Source organism: Thermobia domestica, chromosome 1, assembly GCF_964235325.1.
Source record: "Thermobia domestica chromosome 1, izTheDome1.hap1.1, whole genome shotgun sequence".
In the NCBI taxonomy this organism is placed as follows: domain Eukaryota; kingdom Metazoa; phylum Arthropoda; class Insecta; order Zygentoma; family Lepismatidae; genus Thermobia; species Thermobia domestica.
In genome coordinates this window covers 177,598,800-177,624,277 of record NC_137454.1, presented here as the reverse complement: position 1 = coordinate 177,624,277, position 25,478 = coordinate 177,598,800, and the positions used below count along the sequence as shown (strand labels likewise).

General features: G+C 34.4%; 1 protein-coding gene across 1 annotated transcript in view; it reads left to right on the top strand.

Annotated features, from left to right (window-relative positions):
- Nucleotides 1-24,213, top strand: part of LOC145691514 (uncharacterized) — a 47,071-nt gene extending 22,858 nt beyond the window's left edge. Inside the window, exon 2 of the mRNA XM_081766924.1 lies at nucleotides 18,029-24,213. Coding sequence (XP_081623050.1) covers nucleotides 18,040-18,930 — 891 coding nt within the window. The 5' untranslated portion in view covers nucleotides 18,029-18,039 and the 3' untranslated portion in view covers nucleotides 18,931-24,213. The remainder of the gene's footprint in view (nucleotides 1-18,028) is intronic.
- Nucleotides 24,214-25,478: the final 1,265 nt, after the last annotated feature.

Genomic DNA, 25,478 nt, shown 5'->3' with positions numbered 1-25,478 from the left:
TAACATACAGTATATAATCAAATATATAATCTATTCCAGCATAATAAAACATCAACCCATCAGATTTGACAACATACGACATACTTTATTAGGCTAATACAATCAAAAATTATTTTTTTTATCAGTTTTCTCAAAAATTACGCATGATTTATCCTCAAGCATGCAATAGGAACAATATTACAGTTAAACAAAAAGTTAAAGTGACAATCACAATTTTGGTCTCTATCTCATTAATCATACTGTATTTGTCGTGTTGCTAGTAACGTAATAAAAAAAAATGGTTGGTGTGTACTTCAGAATCAGTTTCATCTTATTAGATGGAGGCTTAACGTACAGCATCAATTATTAGGTTTACAAAAAAATCGATTTTCTCTATATTCTCAGAACTACGCATGAATATTCACATTCATTCATGTCATTATGTTGAGCTCAATGAAATCAATTAATTGATATATGTCTCATCTAATAACATGGATCTAATAACATCTAATAATAGGGACGGATATATGAAAAAGAAATTATTTCAATAAAGAAAAAAAAATTGGATTCACTTGACTAAACTTGGAATGAATATATCGTATTATCTATATACTCATTCCAAGTTTAGAATGCTAGATTTATATGTTTGTCCCAATCCTTTCGACAATAAGGTCTCGAAAACCACAAGATTGCCATTTTCACTGGTCGATTCCAAATGTTGTGTAGATTGTCCAGTTCTCATTCAATGGTTATGGGTTAAAACTGTGTGGTTATTGTTCTATTCAACATTTTAGGGGCCATATTGGGCCCATAAGATTAACATTGTTGGAGGCCGAAACTACGATATTAGGTAACCAGTAGAGAAGTTATGTATGGCGGGTTGATTGACATTGCAGGTGCTTTGCTTAAATCGGAATTGCAAAACCTATTGCGTGCTGGCAACTTCAAAGGTCTCAAGAGACGCAATGAGGTGTACTCGGACGGATACGGATTTATTAAAAAAAAACATTTCCACTTGATATGATTTTACTCTACAAATTTGTTACAAAATCACTCCAACATCTATAGATAGCAATTTAAACTTTCCACATAGATGAAGTTCGGGTCTGGGATAATTGCCATCATTTTGTTTTGACGGTGCAACTTAAGGTAGGGGGGAGGAGATATAATTTTAAAAAATGAAAATGAAAGTGACTGTCTTTGTGACTTAATGACTCTTGAACCACCGTACCGATTTCGATCAAAGTTTCGACATAGATGAGGTTCGGACCTGGAATGATTTTTATCATATCATTTTGACGGTGCAACTTAAGGGAGGGGGAAGGGGAAGATATTTAAAAATGATCGAAAATGACCGTTATTAGTGTCTAATACATAGTTTTTGGGGTCGCTGAGATGAACAATGACACTTTCGATGCCGTTTAAATCCAAATTCAGCCACGTAGCTTGGGATAGGTAAGATACATACAAATGATCGAAAATGACCGATATTAGTGTTGAATCCATAGTTTTCGGGGTCGCTGAGGCGAACAGTAATACCACTTAAACAAAATCACGGGTTCTAAACACATGAGGTAATCGATACTAGTATAAACTAAAAGGGGGAAATTAGTAAACAATAAAAACATTTAAATAAAAACATAGAACATTTAAATGAATAAGACTAACAAATTGACTAATTCAGCTTCGGAATAGTTTCGCTATGTACAGATACATGAGGACCTTCTGAGGGGCATTACAGTGTACACATACACACAGGGGAAAAATAAATATTTATTACAGGGTATCACTAGGTTTTCTCTGGAAGAGAATTAAGCCCTCGTAAACACATTTGAATTTCACAATCGGCAGTAGAGTTTCTATTGCGGATTCTAATATTGAAAGCAGTGTCGTATTGAACTTTTGTTCACAATTAGTGCTTTCATAACCTGCTGTAATCCTAAGCAGTAAGCACATCGACTCAAGTAGAAACAAAAACTTTAGGTCGCATGGTATCACACCGTTGGTGGCAAACGTAAATGTTCCAGTTATAGCCGCCACAGATGTTGATGAATCGGGGAGCCGCGCCAGGCTGTTGATATTAACACATATTGGAAGTAAACAAGGTAGGTTATTTGACTTATCAAAAGAGAAATAGACAAATACAGTAATGAGATTTATTTATTCCACTTTCCCACAAAACGCTTGGTTGATGTGTCTACTAGGTAGTTGCAGCTAGAACACTATGTGGACTTTATTGCTCTAGTCTTCTGATTCTTGTTGTTGGGTAAAATAGGAGTAAAGTTAAGGGAGAGCACGGTCTGACGCCGTTCCCCCGCTACCAAAACAATTTCTAAAGCGTCCATCCACTTTCTAGAAAATTACAATGGGCAAAGATAGGCACGGGGGACGGCGTGACGTCTTACGTCTCCCAACTTTTTCAGATACACTTTTACCCCTGGTGTACACAGCCAACCAATTAAATTAAGCAACACACTTTTGATGGGATATTTCAATATTTAGTTACCATGCATGCAGGGGTAGACTTGCCCATCGGCCATCCAGAAAATGCCTGGTGCACCTCCCCTTTATGGCATCCTCAAATTATATTTATGAATTACTAGCTGAAACGCTCCACTTTCGAACAGGGAGAATAGGTTTATAAAGATTATTTGAACTTCTCTTTCCTTAGGATATGAGTTTCAATGAAATTGTAAATACAAAAATCCTCAATGTCACCCCTTTGCCTTCCTCACTTCTCACCCCTTCTCACCCTCTATGCAGATGGGGTTGACTCACATAAATGGCATTTGGAAGCCACTATACCGTAAAACGGGGCTACTTTGACATTTAGGGTTACTTTGACATAGAGTGGGGCTACTTTGACAGATGAGCAATTCGTGCTTCCTGTGAGAATTGTTGCATATACTTTCATAGATAAAGGCTGATATGGTGTCCACGGTGCGAATTGCCGGAGGGGATGAGGGATTTCTCCCATTATATTTCTACCCCCTCTCAATATCCTTCCTGTCCCCCAATATATAATATAAGGACTTCTAGATCCGCCACTGTTTATTCCCCCCAAATAATCTAATTCGCACTCTGACGATATAGAGAGTGGATTCAATGTGTCCTGTGCAAAAAATGGGTGTATGGGGTTTTGTAATGGTGGATCAAAAAAATCCTCAACATGCTTGTTACGACTGTGATGTTGACGACTAAGGTTTTTCTTTCCATTGTTACATGTAAAGATAACATACCGATACATATGTAATTATGTTAAAAGTAAAGTAAAGTAAAAAAAAATAAAGTAGTATAAAAAATAAAGTAACAATGTAAGGTAAAGCACCGTGTATGTTCGAAGTAAAAGATGTTAAAAGTAAAGCTTTAAAAAAACTTGTATAGTGGTGTATAATCATGTACCACAACAAAATAAAGATTTCGTGCTTATCAAGTATACAGCATACCGTACTTTACACATGACCAAAACAGTGTTTCATACACTTTACATAAATTCCATGTCAAAATAACTCTATACGTTGAGTAACTTTGACCTTATGCAGCAAATACATAAGATGTCAAAGTAGCCCCACCCCCGGGGCTACTTTGACCGGTATTTCTTAATTTGTTCCCGCCAAAACTTACTTGTAGAAACTTAGGTTTAGTAGTGGATGTGATAGCCTAGATACCTATTGTTATGATGAGAATAGTATCATTCATTGGTTGCAGAAAGTGTCCCGTGTACACATCTAAACTAGTCCAAAACCTGTCAAAGTAGCCCCGTTTTACGGTACATTACCGTGACCCCGAAAACTATAGATCGAACACTAATATCGGTCGTTTTCAATTATTTATAGACAGGGGCGTTATTTAGGGGGGCAGAGAGGGGCATTTTCCCCTCTGAGTTTGAGATTTATATAGATTTTATCAATAGAATAGTCGCAAATCAGTGAAAAACAGGAAATTTTACTTATTTCAAGGGGTCTTGTCCACCCCCAAGCAAAATCTGAAATGACGCTTCTGTTTATAGATGCCACCCATTCCCACTCATCATCCCATGCCAACAGGGTATGAATTTGAACTTAAACGGCATCATCGTTATTTGTCTCAGTGCTCGCGGAAACCATGGATTGGACACTGATATTAGTGTTTTCCGATTATTTCTACATGTCACATTTCCCATCCCCATGTCGAAAAATGACAATGTAATACCATAAGATCCCTGAGAACCCTAATGTTGACAATAATGCCAATTATCGTTTTAATTGGATCAATAGTTATTGATTCGGTAATACTCAAACTCGCGTTCACTTTTATATATAATAGACTATAGTAACGAAAAATAAAATGAATAAATTACCTAAAATATTTATGGTATCTTTCTGGAATAATACACATTATCTTTCTTTGTTGGTAGGCCCCAATGACTTTTTAAGGGTGGTTAACCTGAAGTTACAGCTATATTGCCGGGGCCCCGCAGTTGTCATGCATGAAACTGGCAAAACCCTTTTCGGAAATAAAAAAAATAACCCTACAGAAGTCGTGTATCCAACATTATAGAGTTATTAATGAAATATGTATATATAAAACACTGCATGAACGAAGTTGCCTGAATCGCTTCTAACAAAATAGAAGAGAAAGGAACTTATCCCCAAGAGTAAACAACTTATTGTTGGTTTTTCGTAAGAAATGACTTATTCTGTATAGTAGTGTTAATACATTATTTATGGTAGCCTAAGACGTTTTTGAGAATGTAGTTCGAAAGACTTACCTTCAAGACTAAAATACCACTCCTAGATTTCTTTAAGACAAGTGAGTTACCTTGTATGTCATATTGTCAAGTTATTAATGGAATATTTATTCATGATATACACTGTTAAAAATAATCTCTTAAATTTGAGAAACCGTTTCTTATCTGTGCACCGAGGCAATATTTTCTTAGAAATGAGATTTGGCAATTCCAATTAATAAGAAAAGTAACGGTGTATTTTCTCGTTTCGCTTTATACATCCTCAACTACTTTTCTTCATTTCTCATTAATGAGAGTTTCAAACTGTTGTGTCTAAGAAAATATATTCTCGGTGCAAGGGCGCCCATCAGGGGGAGCAAGGTGGGGCGCTCGCCCTCCCTAGAGGAAATTGTACTTCAGAATATCAAAAACCCAACAGAATTTTTACATTAATTACAGCAAAATTTGAACCTATATTTGAAACGTCGCTTATACTTGCCCCCCTTGGAAACCACAACATGGGCGCCCTCGTCTCGGTGCACAGATAAGAAACGGTTTCTCAGATTTAAGAAAGAATTTTTAACAGTGCATGAACATTTTTGAGAATCATTTTTGAGAAAATAGTCCAAAAAAATCATCCGCAGGAATAAACTAAATCTCATAGATGTCTTCAAGATCAATAAGTGATACCATATTGTCAGATTGTTGAATAAATATTTACTTTATGAAATATAAACATAACCGCCTGAGTCGTTTTTGAGAAAATGATCGGAAAAGAACTAACCTCCATGCATGAATTACCTCACGTAGATTTTTCCCCCAGGAAAATTACTTGTACCACAATAAATGGTTGTTGAACCAAGTGTGAACGCCAAGTTTTTCGTGTTGTTACAGGGGTGTTAACCGACTTTTGCCTCACCCTGTATATACATGTTTCACAGGCTAAATATGTTAAACTACACTAATGGGAACTGCTTTATTTTCATGTTAATCGGGAAATTGTTTTTCATTCTAGAAAAGGACAACGTTTTAGTTGACGAACTAGGATTATAATTATTAGTATTAGTATTATCACTAACACCTAATAAGAAGAAACACGGTTATGATATTACTGCAGGGGGCTAAAAATCAGTGACAAACATAAATCCAGAGTTTCCTTTCCCTTTTCTAGGCTTGTCTCTGATGCGTGGGTTCCTGGTTCGATCCCCCGGCCAAGTCTAAAAGGCATAATCATGGAATGTTAAAGTTAAAGATTTCATTTCATTTTTTCCCTTTTCGAGGTTTCTTTTCCCTCTTTTGGAGAGATTTATTTCTGTCATATTGTGACAAATACAAAATTACACAGTAGTGAATAAAGTTATCTATTAAGACATTATTGTAAGCACTAAGTAATAGTACACATATTTATTGGAGAATTTTAGCGTTACTTCCTTTCCGTGGAGACTCTTGAGAGTGTCACATCGGTATTGTGACACTCTCAAGAACATGACGCCAATGGCGTCATTAACGTTTTTGGGGAGATTTTTTTTTAATGCAAAATAATGAAAATTGCCTCATTTCACACAGACAAGAAAGAAAAAAGCGTAAAAACTAGTTACTCAGTCAATTACTACATTATTGTACCTTCTTGCCTCTCACCACGCCGCCATAATACTATAACCATTTTGATGAATGTTTTTCTGCCTTGGAATCTGATTTTTCCCGATTAAGCCCAGAATCATATAGTGAATATAATCAAACACCTTTCCCACAGAATTTTCTGTCTACCAAAAATTCTTGCCAGTATTGGTAGGCACAATCTTCAATTACATACATAACAAAAATTCACTTAATAGCCCTACTTATTTATATAAGAGTGAAAAAATAATTTTGCAAACAGGAAAACAGAACTATTTTTAGGGTCAAATGAAAACACTCTCCCCCCACGGGATTGCCACCCCTTAATTTTAGTATTACAGTCGATTATCCGAACGTCGGTCAACGGAACGACCGCTTAACCGAACTGTGTACTCGCTCGCACCTGTTACTCTCCCACCCTACCGTCCATCATCCCCCTCACTCCCAAACCAAGTTTCCCACAGTAGTCGCCGCACTGAGCCATCGCTAGCGGAACATTGCTTCTAATGGGGCCTTCATAAGGCGCTGCTGACCGGCCAAGCCGCCAGTCGCTGTGTTTCAACAATCAGCACACTTCTGTCGGTTTGGCACTGGCTGTAGAAGTAGCGGCAGTATCAAAGCTGTTCACAGCAACAGCTGCGCCAGCTTAGAGTTGAGGCGTGCCGCTCCGCGCATGGCAAATAAACATGTACAGTTCGATTATCCGAACAAACCAGTTTTCCGAACACCCATGTCCCCCAATTACTTCGAATAATCGACGCTCTACTGTATTTTAAGTTTGTGATGTCTAGTTTTAAAAATAAAACTAATTAACATAGAAAAATCGTATTTTTGCCTACTTTTACAAAACTAATCAAAGTGTGCAACCCCGAAATATTATCCAATTTTCTTGAAATTTGTTATATCTTTTACACCACTGAGACTCAGGGCATAAGCAAAGCCTGCAAAAATTTTACATTTTATTTTTTTGGCTTACAAAATGAAACTTCCTAAAGTGTACAAAGATTATAATTATTAAGTGTACAAAGATTAAATAATTATTTATCAATTTTACGTTGAAATAAAACTACATTTAAATTTAAGGCTTGAGTGATTGCAATGTGAATTTTGAGTCTTTTTTTTTTTAAAAAAAAAACTAATGATCTCACGTGTTGTGATAGGAAGAGGTCTAAAATTAAATGTAAGGGGGTGCTTTGTTAATGTGGGGGATTGGCGTCACAGCCTTTGGGGGGGAGATTGGCACTCCTGGAAAGAACAATACCTAAAGTACCAATTCTTGAAAGAATAATTAGAACTTAGTGAGTTAGGTAAGTTTTCTTTCCTTGGTTTGAAACGATAAAAGTTTACTTTTTACCACTTTAACTTCCCTCAATATCCACTTCTAACTACTTCCTTTCCTGCTCTTCAATAAATAAAAAATAAAATTTAAAAAAATATGTACAGGTAGTGAAGTCCATTAGCACCACTCCTGTTCTTTGTGCGTTCAAGGACTTTGAGTAAGGGCATGGATGATGGGTGCCTCGAGAGACAGGTGACGTAAACGCCTCTTATGCATGACCTTTGTTATATAACAATTTAAGCAACATTTGTAGGTTAGCAATTTCAGAATACAGTGTTGGACTTTTCCAATTATTATTATTATTATTATTATTATTATTATTATTATTATTATTATTATTATTATTATTATTATTATTATTATTATTAGACTTGCCAGAATTAATGAGTAAATGATCTAAGCGGACATGTTCAATGTATTTCAAAAGGAGCATATTTCCCCCTCTTTAACAACGACTGATTCAATGTACAAGGTTGTTCGAAATTTTATTGATGTAGACAGCTTTCGAAATTCCTTAGATGTATTTGTGAGAACAATTCTTGAGACACTACCCAGCAGACAGCTTCCCTTCCCTTCTCTAGTGCAAGTAATGTTGCTAACTCATATGTTAAGAAAATTACAACTCAGGCAACGTGACAGCCATAGACCAACTCAATGTTCTTACACCCAATTATAATTCTAAATGTCACTTTTTATGTCTTTCCAAATGTAAGGTGGAAACCTATGAAGTTTCGATTTAAGAGAATATATGTACAGTATTGGAATTAAATCTTGAGGGTTACTTAAGGTGAACATCGAATTTTGAGAGCTTATATATATATATATTTAAAAATATTTTGTTATATGTAGATATCTATGGTAATAAAATAATAATCTATATAAATTAACAAAGAACAGTTTCTTTAATCTTTTTCAGTAGGAAGTCAGATACAGTTCTTTCTTTCAGTACCATATGATTTAAATACAGATTCATGTGAGTAAAACTATTACCGAGAGTCAAAGTCTCAGATTTAAAGTGAAATATGGAATAGTTTGAGACACCAGTCTATTTACTTCTTCTCCACATCACATACAGACGCTTATTAAAATAATGAAAATATCTGAAAAAATATAACTTATCCCCTTAACAAGGAGTGGAATCAGCGTTAACCTTCAGAACAATTCTCATTCGTTGTGGAATTGAGCCATATAAATCACGAAGGGTTGAAGTCTTGAAGAGAAATATTGTGCCATCTCCCGTGCAGTGCAGCATTTAGTTCCATTACCGAGGATAGAAGTAGATATCTGCTTCTATAGTATGAGTTCCGTCTCTCTTAGCCTCGGTGCATTATCATGAGATATTAAATTCAAATAGATAATAAATGAACGTCTGAGCTCCAGAACTGACTACATTGTTAAATAGTGTTGAGTTCTGGGGATTAGATGGGCCAGAGGTGTTGTAGTGCATCCCGATGTTCATGAAAGTACACCTAAACAATTCCATCAATATTAATTAGCAGAATATTGGAAAATTGCATTTTTGGCTCGTAGCAACATCTGTATCACAGGATGCACATGATCATCTAATGTCCACACAATCTCTGACAGTAATGCATCTTATGAACGTAATCACAGAACTCAAGTTGCCGCCATGTTTCATGATACAGAGAAGACAGTTCGGAGCATCCGCAAGACATAAACACGTCATCCAGTTTGCTGCCACGATATCCTTGACCCGGATGTTATCACCTGATGCTGCAGACAGAAATGATGATGTTACCATTCAATTCTCCATAAGCGACTTCCGCTTCACCACTGTAGCCTCATACGCTTCTGTGCTGCTATACTGCTAAATAAAACTTATACTAGCTATACTGCTATTACTTTTACTATTAAAATAACTACTTCCAAACTAAGGTACTCTTTTTATTTACGGACACGGGTACATGCACACAAACTTCAAAAGTACTTTACTAATTTTTATCCCCATGCTACTAAATAATATTCTTCACAGTACTTCTAACAAGCCCACTTGCATACTCCAACTTCATTCTTGCTCCCACAAACTCTTTGACTCATGCCAAAGCCGGCCATCCTCATGCTCATCACAGACTATTGACAGTAGTGTCACACTCTTCACAGACTACTTGCTATACCACATTCTCCACAGATTACTCACTATTTAACTCTTCCACATTCTTCACAGATTATTTCCTATTACACTCTTCCACATTCTTCACAGACTATTCACTATTACACTATTTCACATTCTTCACAGATTACTTCACAGATTATTTCCTATTACACTCTTCCACATTCTTCACGGATTATTCACTATTACACTCTTCCCCCGTTTTTTTTCTTTTTTTTACAATGACAATCTATTAGGTGGTCTCCTGATCCTTCCGGATCTTCTTGGTAGCTGCCAATCTTGCTGCTCTGCTGATGTTCTGCCATCTCCTGGATATCTTGTTGGTAGCTGCCTATCTGGGTCTCGTACTGGTGTTCTGCCATCTTCTGGGTGTTGTCTTGGTAGGTGTTGATCTTGCTCTCTGACTGATGTTCTGTCACTTTCTGAATTTATGTTTGGACTTCTAGGCAGTTGTACGTGTTGTATATCCTCTAATGCTGCGTTTGTGAGCGGGTTTTTCCGGCAAAGAAACCATATATCCTCCTGACATTTTCTTGGCCTGTTATCTTCTTGGTCTCCCTTTGCTTGCGGAAAAATTATTTGATGTCGATGGCACTTCCGTATTTTTCCTTGTATTCTTACCAAAAACACGACTGGGCTCATCTGCCTGACCAGTTCGGCTTTGATAAACTTAGGAAACGCCGTGCAAATTTGTATTGTCCCGCGAGGCGACGTTGAACTATTCATTAGGACACTGGCTACTTCGCAACAACTCCAAATTTTGTAACAGTATTTAGAATGTAATTATCCAATCCGCCATAGTCATGCTCGTGGTTCAGTGGTAGAGTGCTCGCTTCTGGTGCACTGGTTCGATCCAAGCTCTTGGCAAGTTTTTTTGGAATTCTCCTGTTTCTTTCTACTTCCTTCATTCAGCTACTTTAATCATCATTATCATCAGCGTTTTCCTTACGATCAATGCATAATCGTGGGACATTGAAAAACAAAAATATCCTCTCGATCCTTGCTACGAAGTGTTCGCTACAGTGCTTCACGTGGTTGTGTAATGCCTCCCTACAAACATCAGTTCCATGTCCATATCACTGTGGCTGCATTCCGTCCAGTACGGGGATCAATGACGAAGAAGATGTGGTCTGCAGTCGCGATATGCCGCAGGTTTTCCGCAATTAAGAGGAGAAGCCTTCTGAAATTGTTCCAATTTGACGAAGAGAGGAAGAGGCATTGTCCGTCCATCCAGACACACTGACGTTACGCCAGCACTCGACCACCATATACACTGTATATGTAGCAGTGCAATTATAAAAAAAAGTCTAATCTCGAGCACATAACCGGAAAGAAACTGGACAATCTGTTAGTGCCATTATGTCTAAATGTTTTCAATTTCGTATAAAGCGAGTTTTGCAGTTGATATTTTCCGACATATATGTATGTGTATATGTCATAAAATCATACTATATTGATGGGAGAAAATATTTGTGAGTTGGATTGTTTGAAGAGATCGAAACTGCAGTTGAGATTTAAAAAGCAATAGGAATAAATATTTAGAAGCAGAATTAAAATTGTTTATGGTTCATTTTTGTGTTGTTGGACTTACAGTAGCTGGAACATACACTGTATGTACTAGAGGCATACATATGCTATTTTAATTTGTCTAACATACTGGATCAATTTCGCAAGATGACCGAGATTAGCATATTAGGCATATTGAAATGGATGTTTGTTATATTATAGAAGCGAGACACAAGGATTTAAGCATTGTAAAATCAGATTATACAACGTGAAGAACAAGATTTGACCCAAAATACGAATACTTCAGTTTCTAGACAAAGAAGATATTTCTTCAATATTATGTGAGCATAGTGGGAAAAGTACTTTTCTGGTTTATAGTAAATGTCAAGACTGTTCTACGAGAAATTCTCAGTGCCCTGCTCTGTCCAGCTTTGGGAAGCTATGTCGACGTTGCAAAGTTAAGTCACATTGAGTACACTTGTACAGTTAACTCTATAATGTCAGCATTTACTCAAGCATTGGAAAGCACTCAGTTTTCACGAATTTTGCACAGTTCATAAGTATAGCAATACACTACAACCTGGTACACTGGGTATCTATAATCCTTATCTTCCTTTGTAGTTTGATTGAAGTTACAGGAGATTACTTAGGAATTATGTATACGTGTGATACTGGCGAAAGTCTGCCCATACGGTATTGAACAAGTTCATCACATGTTGAGTCTCCACATTATGAGGAACCTTTAACGTGTGGAAGACATATTTCCTACGCACACAAAGCCTCCAGAGGTTTCAGGGGATACAAAGAATTTGTTTTTCTAAGGCAGACGAGAAAGAAGGAAGCAGAGACTAAGAAATAGCAGTCTGAAACGGGCACGAAGAAAACTCTTAGTTTGAAGGGCAAACATAACCTACCCAATGGTGATGATGTATGAATTTATAAGTGAATGAAGGAGAAAGTGAGGTCTAAGATGCATACAGACAGAAAAGAGAGAGAAAAAAACAAGATTAAGGATAGATTTTAAGGCAGATACTCAAACAAGAACCGGGGGGAGGGGATAAGTGGTAAAATTAAGTAGGAGAGATTGTAGCATCAACAGACTACAGAGAGATGTTCAAGAGATAAAGGATGGAGTTTTTGTTATTTGAAGAGGCTTAAAATATTTCTGTTAGAGGAGCTCCAAGGAAATGTAGGCAATAGTTATATTGATGAAAAAAAACGTGGTTAATGGCAGAGAGGCAATAAATGTTTACTCGACATGACATACCTAATCGTGACCAAGGATTGTTTGTGTACTACGTTAGATTTGTTTGTAGTAGAAGAGGTTAGAATGCATACGTTGCCAGAAAGTTGTTAAGGGTCATGGTAGTTTTGGAATTGAGATATACTACCCTAGTTTTAGCAAGAAATAAATGTATGAAACTGAAGCGATTAAAGAAAACTAGAAACCAAGATTTAGAAACAAATTCGAAGTTCTTTATAGTTTCCTATTATATTGGTTAGACTTAGAGGCACACATCTTAATTTGACTAACAAAAATGAAGGAACAAAATATTAAACGTAAGTCAACTAACATTAATTATAAAATGTAATGAAAATAATGGAAAATAATACCGAATGAATAGTATGTAGGTTAAAAAAAGAAAAATAAGATAGTAAAATATAAAATGAATCAAAGATAAATCAGTTGAGAATGCTTCAAGAGCATTGCCAGAACGAACTTAAAAAGAATGGAGAGGGAAGGATAACTGTCATTGTTCTTAGATGTAAAAGTAAATCTTTTTATTCGCACCTTCTCTTTCTCGCAAAAATTAGCAAAATATCATCTCTCTATGACTTACAGTTCTCAAGATATGGCCGTTTAAATATCTAGAAATTCGAACATTTTTTTGGCGAATATCTGGGGAACGGTGGCTACTACTTGGCCAGTAGACAGTTAATCAGTAGCCACCGGTTACTATTTGGTACCAAAATGTTCACCATCCTCTCAGGTATTGATCAACACGAATATGATCTCTGTGTGACTTACGGTTCCTGAGATTTGATACCTTAAATCTCCCGAAATCGGAACTATCTTTTGGCCAATATCATGGAAACGGTAAGTCATAGAGAGATGATATTGGTGTTAATCAATCCCTAATAGAATGTCAAACATTTTAATACCGATATTAATTGATGGCCACTAACCAACTGGCTACTGGCCCAACCAGTGGCCAGTTGGACAGTGGCCACTGGTTACTATTTGGTACCAAAATAGTTATCATTCTCTTAGGTAGTGATGAACATCAATATCATCTCTCTACAACTTATGGTTCCCGAGATATGGCTCCTTAATATCTAGAAATTGGCCATTTTTTAGCCAATATCACGGGAACGGTAAGTCATAGAGAGATGATATTGGTGATAAGTATGGTAAACATTTTGGTACCGATATTAAGTGGTGGTCTCTGGCCAAACCAGTGGCCAGTTAGACAGTGGCTGCCGGTTACTATTTGGTACCAAAATATTTACCATTCTTTTAAACATTGATCAGCACCAATGTGATCTCTCTGGACTTACGGTTCCCGAGATATAGCTCCTTAAATCTCTGGAAGTCGGCCATTTTTGGCCCAATATCTCGGGAACGGTAAGAGCGACGCGAAAAATTTAATCACCTTCTCTGATAGTTTTTGATTCTCTATCGAATGCAGGGTTCAAAAATTGGAAAAATCGCAAATAACAGGCAGACAGCAGACACACAGACATAGAGAATTCAGTAACGAACTTTTTAAGTTCGTTAAAAAGAATATAAGAAGCAGAGTAATTCATTAATTTATATATTTTTTTATTTTTCAATTCTTTTCTCCTTATTCTATACGTATATATTTTTTTCTTTCTTTCTTTCTTTCTTTCTTTCTTTCTTTCTTTCTTTCTTTCTTTCTTTATTTATTTATTTATTTATTTATTTATTTATTTATTTATTTATTTGCTCTGGTGCACTTTTAGCTACTCCGTTCATTACTTTTCTATTTCTCCACAAACTTCTCTTTACTTTCAGCTTAGTAACTTATTTACTCTTAACTTGCATTCCAACATGGTGCCCCAGGGATGCTTCACAGCTACATTTCTTTTCTTTTGTCACTACGTCTTTTCCTGGCTGTCTGATGAAGACTTAGCGAAAGTGTTTTTAGTGTGTCCCTTTTTTTTTTCAGTGTGTATGATTCTTTTTTCCCTACTGTTTTTCATCATTATATTTGTAGTTTAACGTCTCATGATTGATTACCAGGGCTAAAAGAGATGGTGATATTCAAATAGATGATACTGGTAGAAGGAAGAAAGTGAGAAGCGGGAGAACCCTGAGAAAACTCACGCACACAGTGGAGAGGAAAGTTGTTTGAAATAGGTGTTCTCAATCTAAAAGGGTGGAATTCTTCCTATCGCATCAGTTCGGGCCCTGCATTAGTAAAGCGTCGTAGGTTAAATAAAAAATCAACGTTGCCAGTTCAGGAGACTATTTATTGCCTTGGGACTTCACCGTGATAACAATAAAGAATTGTTAGGAAAGTGATTCGAGGTGTCTTAGATTCCCTCACACAACAATGTACTTTTCCCGTGTCATTTTTGCATTTCATTACGTTCCGTTCGAATAGCGTGCTGAACTGGCAACGTTACTTTTTCATTTAACATTAATGTCTTTCCAGTGTGGAGCCCAAACGGCTGGAGTGATTCATTTTAGATTGAAAAATTTGATCATTTTAGATTGAAAACCATCTACTCCCAAGGGCGTCATTTCAGACTTCGCTTGGGGGGAGGGGGGCAAGAGCACCACTGACGTAAGACTTTCAGTTTTGTACTAGTATATTAGTAGAGCATCTATTAAAGTATATGTATTCCTCAAACTCTTGGGGGTGGGCAACTGCCCCTCCTGCTCTCCCTAAATGACGCCCTTGTCTACTCCCAACAAGTCTTCTCTCTTCCATTTTTTCATATTTATACTCATAACGGAGTTTACTTATGGCCCCGAGATTTTTATAAACCCTGTATTGTATGTAATGTGCGTGAATGATAAAATCTAATTAACTAGAGATCAAATAATATTTTACAATAAACATTATTAAATCATATACATTTTTTCTGAATATTGATTTTTGATTCTGTCAATTTGTTTCAAATAAAAATAAATGTTTCAATGTTTCAAATATCACAATGTAGTTTTTGAAGTATTTCTGTCCACATAAAACTGCCATTTTTGCTTCAGCGGATTAAATTATTAGGAAAGGGAAATCATGTATGGAATTGCACGTATAAAACAGACAAATAGTTCTTCCATCCAACTGAATATTTAGAATGTCCAACAATTGAAATGTGATTACCAATCACAAACATATCTTTTTCATACAATTCATAAGAAAATAATAATAAAGCCTTCCCTGCCACTGGCTAATGATAGTGTATGTCCCTTTGGTTTGCGTGATCCTGACTTTAATTTCCGGTGGGTTAGCATAGCAATTTGAACGCATTATGATGATTTGGATGTCACCTTAAACTGTAGGCCACGTCTTATGTGACCTCGGTACTACTACTACTACTACTACTACTACTACTACTACTACTACTACTACTACTACTACTACTACTACTACTACTACTACTACTACTACTACTACTACTACTACTACTAATAATAATAATAATAATAATAATAATAATAATACTAATAATAATAATAATAAAAACCTTTTGGCTTATTTGGTTCGTTTGTATCTAAACATTGATTGGATTCTTCACTCAGACTGACATTGTTTCTTTCTTGGCATTGTTAAAGGTATTCTCTTTCTTTTTCAAGCTGTTCGTGATTTTGTCATGGAGTAACTCCTTCATCTGTACATTAATACCTTTTTCTTGTAATAATTTTGACATTACGTTTTCCTAGTACCGTAGTCAATGTTACTAAAGGAAATAAAAATTCAAAATTATCTATTGGATTTAGCAAATAGTTGGGTTCTTCTCTTTCAGGTAGATTTATACTGATTAAAAAGAAAGAAACAACTAAGGAAGAAAAACTTTCCTTACTGTTTTGAATAAATCAGCGAGTCTAAGTTTTGCAGACATGAATGATTTACGTAAACCTTGTTACCCATCGAGTTGAAATTAGCTCTTTTAGCGTAAAATCAGATTATCCAGTTACTGATGAAAGAGAAAGCTCCATCTTTTAATACTATGGCCAAATATATTTTCAACAACATAGAAAATATTTGTTTATTGTACGCCTTTAACGGCATAATTTATGAATAACTTTAAGGAATGTATGTCGCGTAATACGCATTTTCTTCACTAGATTTTGTTTTAGCTTGAACTTCATTGTGCACACCACTTATGAATGAGCTACTATCATACCCTTGTCCAATTCAATGTTCAATTAAACCATAAAAAGTTAAAATATTCAGTAGTACACTAGTAATTCCTTTTTAAAATTTGGTTACTAATTCTAATGATTGTTTTCTTTTTTAAGAAAGTTCATTCACTCTCAGGACATTGGATTCATTATTATTCTCTACAGTATTATTATTTTCTATTTGTGAAGTAGCCATATTTAACTGATCTGCTTTGTAATATCTTGAGTAATATCAATGATTATAGTAAAAATAGTGATATTTACTTTTCTTCAGCAACATTGATTAAAAGTGGGTTGGAAAGTAGATTATTATTTCATCCTAGAAGCGGCTACGAGGATGAGTAAAGAAAATGTAAAGGATTGTTCACTTATTTTCGGATTGAAGTCTATATGATTTTTTAAATCTAAGTTATGAAATGATTGGTATCTGCAACATAGAGGCTTAATTTGAATATTTTCATACTTGAATATTGGTCACAACATGTAATGAATTTATCTTAATTAAAACTAAAATCTGACCAAAGCAAATAACTTTTAATAAACAATAGTGGTAAGTTTCTGGAACGTATTATTGCCTTTATCAGGCACAATATGTTAATAAATAATAGTGTCACAGTTTCTGCAATGTGTCATTGCCTTTATCAGATACATTATCTTAATTAATAATAGTATTACAGTTTCCGCAATATACATTGCCTTTATCAGACATGTTATCTTAATAAATAATAGTGTTACAGTTTCTGCAATGTATCATTGTCTTTGTTAGACACATTATCTTAATAAATGATAGTGTTACAATTTCGGCAATCATTGCCTTCATCAACAAATACGTTAAGTGATAATGTGTCTGATGAAGAGGAATATGTATTACCAAAACTATAACATTATTATTTATTAAAAATGATTTGCTTTGGTCGTATATACTATATTTAATTAAGGCAAAGGTGTTCCAAAACTAGAATGAACGGCATTCATAATGTATTTATTTAAGTACTGTTGGAAATCTGATATCTAATTTGAAATCTTTACTTAGAAATTTGAAAATCTGTTACCAGAAATAATTGTTAGTATACAATATCCCTACCACGGTTGTAACCACGTAACTTAACGTTTATCAACAATCAAACAACATTTTCTTATGTACCTATGTATTCTTTATCCTTTTATGGCTCAATGAAAATAATATTTCTAGCAAGTTTTCTGTATATGCCAAGAAACCCTTTGTATTTGAAGTGCGTATTCGAAATACCTACCAATTAAAATACAATAGTTTGAACATAATCAATGTAGTTATAGTTGTAATCTTAAATGCTAGACTATCATACTTCTGGTTTATTTATTTACTTATTGATTTACTTATTGTGTGTTTTTCAGCCGTTCTGTCAATGAACAAACTAAGAATTTTACTGGAAAGGTTGAGGCTTAAACCAAACATGTATAACTTTATCCACTCATCAAAGGATATATCCAAAAATGCCAATGAAAGATATTCAACAATAGACTTTGGAGCATGGGAAGAGAGAGATTCTCAGACATGTGGATTATGTTTCATCGCTGAGGAAAACACTAATCAAGAAAGTGGCTTTGAAGCAACTGAAAATGGACTCAGAGAAGTACAATCGGAGGAAACATTTGATAAACTTTTCGAAGAATTGTGGGAAATACACGCTCACTGTATATCTTTAGACGAAAAAATAACCATAAAGGAAAATATACATAGAGTGGTGGGTAAGAGATTACCAGATTTCGTATTTGATTTTTGTGTTATTGCAAGTGAGAGAGATAGTGTTCTTGCACAAGAATTAAAAGAACTCTTGCAGACTGAGTATTCACTCAAAGGATGCACAGTAGACGATCCAAACTTTCAATTGGGAGATGACATTTTTTTGAAGTACGAAGACACAATGGAAAGAAGTACAAAAGTATTTTTTTATGTTACTGATAATTTTAATAAAGACAAATTTATCCAACGTGTTCAGAACGGAGCTGTTTTCGGCAACATAATGGCGAAAGCAAAGAAGGAAAGATACAAATGCGTTCCCGTATTTCAAAATGAATGCTGCAAAGTCCCTGTGGCTCTTTACGGTCTTTCTGGCATAGAATTAGGTAAACCAAAAGAAGGAAGGGATCTGCGTATTAAGTTTACATTCAATGACGGGGTAAGGGAGAATCGTCGAAATAAGGAAAGTGAAGAGAGAAGAAAATACGTGCAAGAGTTGCTTCTAGAAGAACTAAAAACTCTGCAGAGACGAAGAGAAACTTTCCAGCCTTCCTGATAACTATAATTACTTTTTAGAGGTCATCATCATTGTCATAGGTATTCTGCCATTATTAGCAGGCCAATTTCCGCAGCGGCGAAGTTTCCATGTTTTACGATCTTCCGCTAACCTCTTTGTCTTTACGTATGATTTTTCAGTTTTACTCCCGTCCATCAACTGTACCCTCCTTCGCCCCCTCCCTCCTTACTTCCACCATATCTTTTAGCACGTCCCTCATATACAGTTCCTTCTCAGCCAATGTCCCAATCAGTTTCTCTTTCTCTTTTCATTACATCTAAAATTATTTCCCATTCTTCTCTACATCCACACTTCAAAAGGTTCTAGTCTTTCTCTATCGCTTTTGGAGATAGACATTAATTAATTAAAACAAACTTTTTAATAAACGTCCAAATCAACCTTTAGTTTTTCTAAAGTTGAGCCAAGTAATTAAGAGAGATGTGACTAGATGTTATTTATATATCTCACGTATAAATGTTAAGCACAAATATATAAAGGGAGCATCAATATATTTTTTGAAGGGGGAGATTAAATTGTTTAAAAAGGAACAAGAAATATGGTTATAGATAGTAAGTAAAAAATATTCACTCTGTACTTCCTCTGATTGAGGAAGATTCTAAGGCCAATATCCTTCTCGAAGATGTGACTGAAAATTATACTTATTAACAAATATTTAATAAGCATAAATAATGAATTAGTTTCACACAGTGTTCGAAGTGGGGAAAAAAGCAGAGGTGATATGTTTTATTACGATTTTGACTCGACGTACCGGCTATCTAAATGTTAAAATACAGTGAGGGTATGTTGCCTGAAAGCTTGCATTTCTGGTATATAATGACTGAAGACCATTGGAGAGCTTTTCTGTAGTTACGGAGGAGGGGGGGGGGGCATGGAGAGAATTTGATTTATCACCAATAACTTTGTGCAAAAAAATATCTACTTATGTTGGATTATAGAGAATTATACACGAAAATGCTCAAAAACCAAGTTTTTATATTAACTTGCTGCGGGAAAACTCCCGGACCCTCCACTCGACTAAGGGGTATTCCAATCCCAACTCCTGAAAGGTCCATCCCTCTTAGCAGATAACCTCTAACTATGTCCATGCTCAAAACACGACATTACGCATTCAGGCAAGAAGACACACACATATATAAGAAGGAAACAATTCAATAGGGCACATCAAAACATAAACTAGATCTCATTTTAAAAAAACAAAAGGTAGGAAAAAGATAACGCAAATGTTGGTGTTGTGAAGTTAGAAATTATTTCTACATAAGAAATAAAATCTTTTTACGTGGAAAGCTATTCGTCAAGTACTGTGTACAAAAATAGATTTATTAAAGGTATTTAGCATCTGCTCTCCAGTGACGGGATATCTTGATCACTGAAAAACCAGAGGCGGGATGCCTTCATCACTGAAAAACAAGAGGTGGTATGGCATACCACCGCATACCGTCTCACTTCGACCACTGGTTTCACACTTAAAGAAAAATGGTATGCGGCTTATTTATTACTTTTTTTTTTTACGTATATATCTTATCAAAACAGAAACTATGCAAAATTATCAGAAGCTTTAGAACTGCAAGATCACATTAAAGATGAGCCGATCTTTTACAACAGCAGTTATTATAGCGCATCGCGTAATGCAAAATCTTTAAATAACTAGTTTTGATTCATTACATAAGCCTTTCGTGATCGGCCTGGAATTCCTGTTCATGGATCTTCCAATTTTCGATAATTTACTCCATGTGAATAAGTTGGTCTGATGATTTGAGAAGTGACAAATATTTTTGAACTCCACTCTATTTTTTTTTTTTTTTCAGTTCATGCGTTACTTATTCTCATTACATATCTATACTATTACTCTTATTGTATGTTTCTACTTACATACAAGTATGCCACTTTCATTTGTGTTCTTTTCCATATATTAACATGTCTTCTTGTCTGTAATCTTTTTGATATATGTAAGTATATCGTGGTTATTATTATTGGTTACTAAACAAATCAAATGTACAATTGTAACCTGTACTAAAAGACTGTTCAATAAATACAAATAGAATTGCTTTTCAGAATGATCAACATATAAAAAAAAGTTGACAGCCAATTGGACCATACGAATTTTTATCAAGGTATTAGAAGTTCGCTTATATGTAATAGTCATTGATACTTGAAAATCTCATATGTTAATGAATTTGCAGAAAGTACTCGTAAAGATTGTTAATAAATAAATAAATAAGTAAATACGGAAATAAAATAAGGTAAAAATAAGAAATAGAAACCTACAACATCCAACTATTCGAAGAAAATTTGTTAATTGTTACTTACAATATATAGTAATATGTTCCTAGTGTACATCAATACAGTCTTTTTACAAGCTTAATATAAATTAAGCTGAAAACCAAGAATCTTTTTTAAAAGTTAACAGTTTCTTTCAGCGATGTGGTTAGTGCATTAAACATTGGACTTCTTCTACAGAAATAGAAATCTTGAAGATGAAAGACAGGACAGTAGCTATATAATGCTACCAGAGTTTTCAGACTGTGTGAGTTTTTTATTTCTCGCCCGGATGAAAGTGAACTGCTAGACTGCTAAAACATTTATTTGTGAATCACGAACAAATAATTTCTTTGAAGACGTCCATATGTTATCGTCGTTAAGAATCAATTTAGTTATTATATTTCATCAAGTTTTAAACCATATTCTGTGTCAGAATTTCATTTACGTTGTATACTTGTATGATGTATGATGTATATGTGAAATAGCAAAATTGAGATAAATAATTCAACATTTGTTCAACAGTGACGTATATGACTTTCCTGATACAAATCCTTAAGTTTCTTGCAAACTGTGATCTATCTTAGTAGGGATCATGTATACCACTTCTTAAGCAAATGAATTTATCACGTATCCCATTTTTATTATGTTAACTATCCGTCATTATATCCCATATATTTAACTATCCCATGTATTTAACTATCCGTCATTATATTGTTTATTACTTATGGAAAAAACACAATATATAAAAAAATACATTCTCATCATATTGGACAACAAGTAGAAATTCATAGTAAATACAAAATATGAATTGGATATTCATATGAAGTATGTAGTGAATACCCATATCAGAAAGATAATTCAAATAATTGTGGAATTCACCTACTTTAGGTCTCAACATTTTGTTCAAAATAGTGGGTTGCTTTTCTAGATGTCTATATATTTCTTGATTGAGTCCAAGTTCACTGTGATATTTACAATGATATTTTTTTTTTCTTCTAGAAATGTGTATATTTGTTATTATTTTCATTGGTTCCCATTGTTCAGTGCAAATATCCATAGGGATTTATTACCTGAAAATGTGTGTGTACTATTATCTGTCACTTTTCGTATGATGAGTTTTTAAAATAATTTTAGTCTTGTTATAACATATTTAGAGACTAATACTATTTTTTCTGCTCATTCTCTGAAACAATTTAAACGTTCGTCAATTAGTCGAGAATAGATTAGAAGACAATTGATTAGCCAAGATTAGACATTAATTACACCAGAAGAATAACATTGTCTATAAAAAATTTTTATTGTTAATAAAATTTCCATTTAGGTTACATATCTTTCAGTTTTACAATTTTAAGTTGTTTTTCAATGTATTAATAAATATTTTGGGTTTTCTTGTTAAACTTCCTTTCTCAAAATGACCTTATTAATCTATAATTGTATGGACATCATTAGTTATCCCTAGCTATAAATACAAGTTATAAAACCAAAATTACCGAAAAAATCATACATCATTAACTTGCATATACTCAAAACAGCATAGAACTAATGTATATTTCTGTTTCTTAAGAGAAGCTATGAATAAGCTAAATCGTGTTTTATTTAATTGGTTTTGGGCAGGGAAATACTTTTCTGATGTTTATATCTAAGCAAGAATTATTTTCCAACAATATATCTATCTATCTAACTATATATATGTGAGTGTGTGTGTTCCAGCATAACTCCGGAACACCTGGAGAAATTTCAACCAAACTTGGTACACATATGATATACAATATGGTAAAAACATGCTGTGAAGTAAGATCCTTCTGTTGGTCCTAGGGGGATGTAGGGAGAGATGACATGCTGAAATAATTGAAAGTGAGGTTGAATTTGCAACACTCCCGATGCCGTTTCATTCCAGGTTCAGTCCGCATCATCACTCCTAGAGCGGATACCGATATTAGTGTCAAATTCATAGTTTTCGAGATTGCTGGGATTAATAGTCAAACTTCCCACATCGTTAAAGTTCAAGTTCAACTTCCATCAACGTGAGGTTAAGAAGGGGTTAAAAATAAGATCTCCAAAATGATCGAAATTAGTGTCGAATCCATAGTTTAGTTAAGTTGATGGGTGACAGTCCCGTTGACATTTATTCCAAGTCCAAGTTTATTAAAAAACGGGCATGCCAAGCTGGCCCATTATTGCTTTTTCTACTCAGTACTTTATTTTCTGACAGGGGCAACGTCTAAGGTGTTGTTCGTACGTCAGTGTATATATAAAAATGGATTATGAATATTCCAGCATAAGTTTGGAACGCCAAGAGCAATTTCAACTAAACTTGGTACACATATGTCTTACAATCTGGAAAAACATGTTCGGGTAAGAAGGTGGGTGATATATAAAAATTATTGAAAATGACTGATAGTAGTGTTGATCCATAGCTTTTGATGCTGCTGAAATTAAAAGTAACGCTCACAATTCCATTTAAATTCAAGGTCAGCCCCCATCGGCATAGGAGATTGGGAAGGGCTAAAAATAAAATGACTAAGATTAATGTCTAATTCATAGTTTTCGTGGTTGGGAAAACAACTGATATATTTCAAATGACTTTTGGAAGTCTGTACCACCTAAAGTTGAGTTTTTATCATGTCACTTTGATTAAAGAAAGTAAAGTAGGGAGTACTGTGTTTCAAACTTTATGTCAAAAGTAGAGTTTCTCATGCGTTTCTACCATTACATTTTAAGTGAAAGGCATACCATAAGGGTCAAGGGAATTCAAATAGTTTTAATAACTTTGTTCTCTCCGTGCGAAGAATGGGCATTTCAGCTAGTAATAGTATTAAATAATAATCTATTATAAATAATAAAAAGTTTATTGAGCCCATTATACTGTATTATCTAATATAAAAGAAAACATGTTTCACGAAGAATTGTAATATCTTTTTTAAGATAAAGCTGCACTACATACATGTATGTATCTGTTTGTTAATTCTTGTTTTATTTGATAAATCTATATCATGTTACCTTCTTTAATTTCTTTGCATTGTTTTTGAGCATAACATGTATAATTCCTAAGTGCCGAACACATACAGGTATAAACTATAAATATGTATAAATATCCATCGCCGAGGTATATAATAATAATAAAAAACAAACTCTAGGAAACAATATAAATACGAACTCTGTATTACTCTTTACGGACGCATGTGTATAAACTACTCTAAGTCTAGTTACTGGCATAGTTTAAATAAATAACAAATGCTTCCAAATTTAATTTATTAATAATATTTCCAGTATATTATTATTAAATATATAAATAATCCACCACACAGTTGAAGTACAGGAATATATTTTAATAAACATACTACCATAACTCAAAGGTAAGTTATTCACAAAGCAGCCATGAGACAGGACATATTAAAACAGCCAAGAAACAAAACATGATAGTTGAACTACAATTATTTTAATTGTTATATATTATTTGAAGGGAAATATTTTGCCTCACTAATGCAGTTTGTTATTTACTTTTTAGATAGCGAAAATGATGTATTGTTATAACGAAAATTGTATCTTAGAAAAGGCTGTAAAGATATATTCCATAAGAGAGCAATTGCTTCGACATAGAATCTTGTTAGTTTAAAGTATTTGTATATTCATGTTAGCTAAAGGAAATATTATGCATTATGTTGCAGAAGCGTAACTATGTCGAAGTCTCCAACTAAAGTTGTGAGACCGAAATTGTGTTTAAAATTTCTTTTGTACGCACACATCATTCATTACATTTTAACTTGATCAATGACTGTGGCTAACAATTATATTTGAAAGCATTTGCAATCCGGTAATGAAATAATTTCTTCCTGAGACTTGCCTTTCCGAATTCCAAATAAGGTTGCTAATCACTAGAAAAAAATCTCCTAGTTTGATGTATTATTTTGGTGTTCCCCAATATTTCGAGCGTTTTACTGCTGCTTGTCGACTGCATAGATTTACAATAAGGCTCCAAAGCAAAAGTATAAAATACATGGGTTTCTCGTAAGTTACAATTGTAATGAAGTACAGCTTTTTAATAATATCATGTCGACTTAGATATTTCATTAATCTTTGTTAAGATGTACACTTGATATCTTATTTCCGTATCATAAATTCTAATACAAGAAAAAGTTACTTAAAAGAAGTAATATATACATTCGACCGGAATAATACATTTAAACATCCGCCAAACATGATAGTTTCTACTAGAAGAATAATACTGTCTATAAAATCTACTATATCTGTTATTGTATTATAGTACG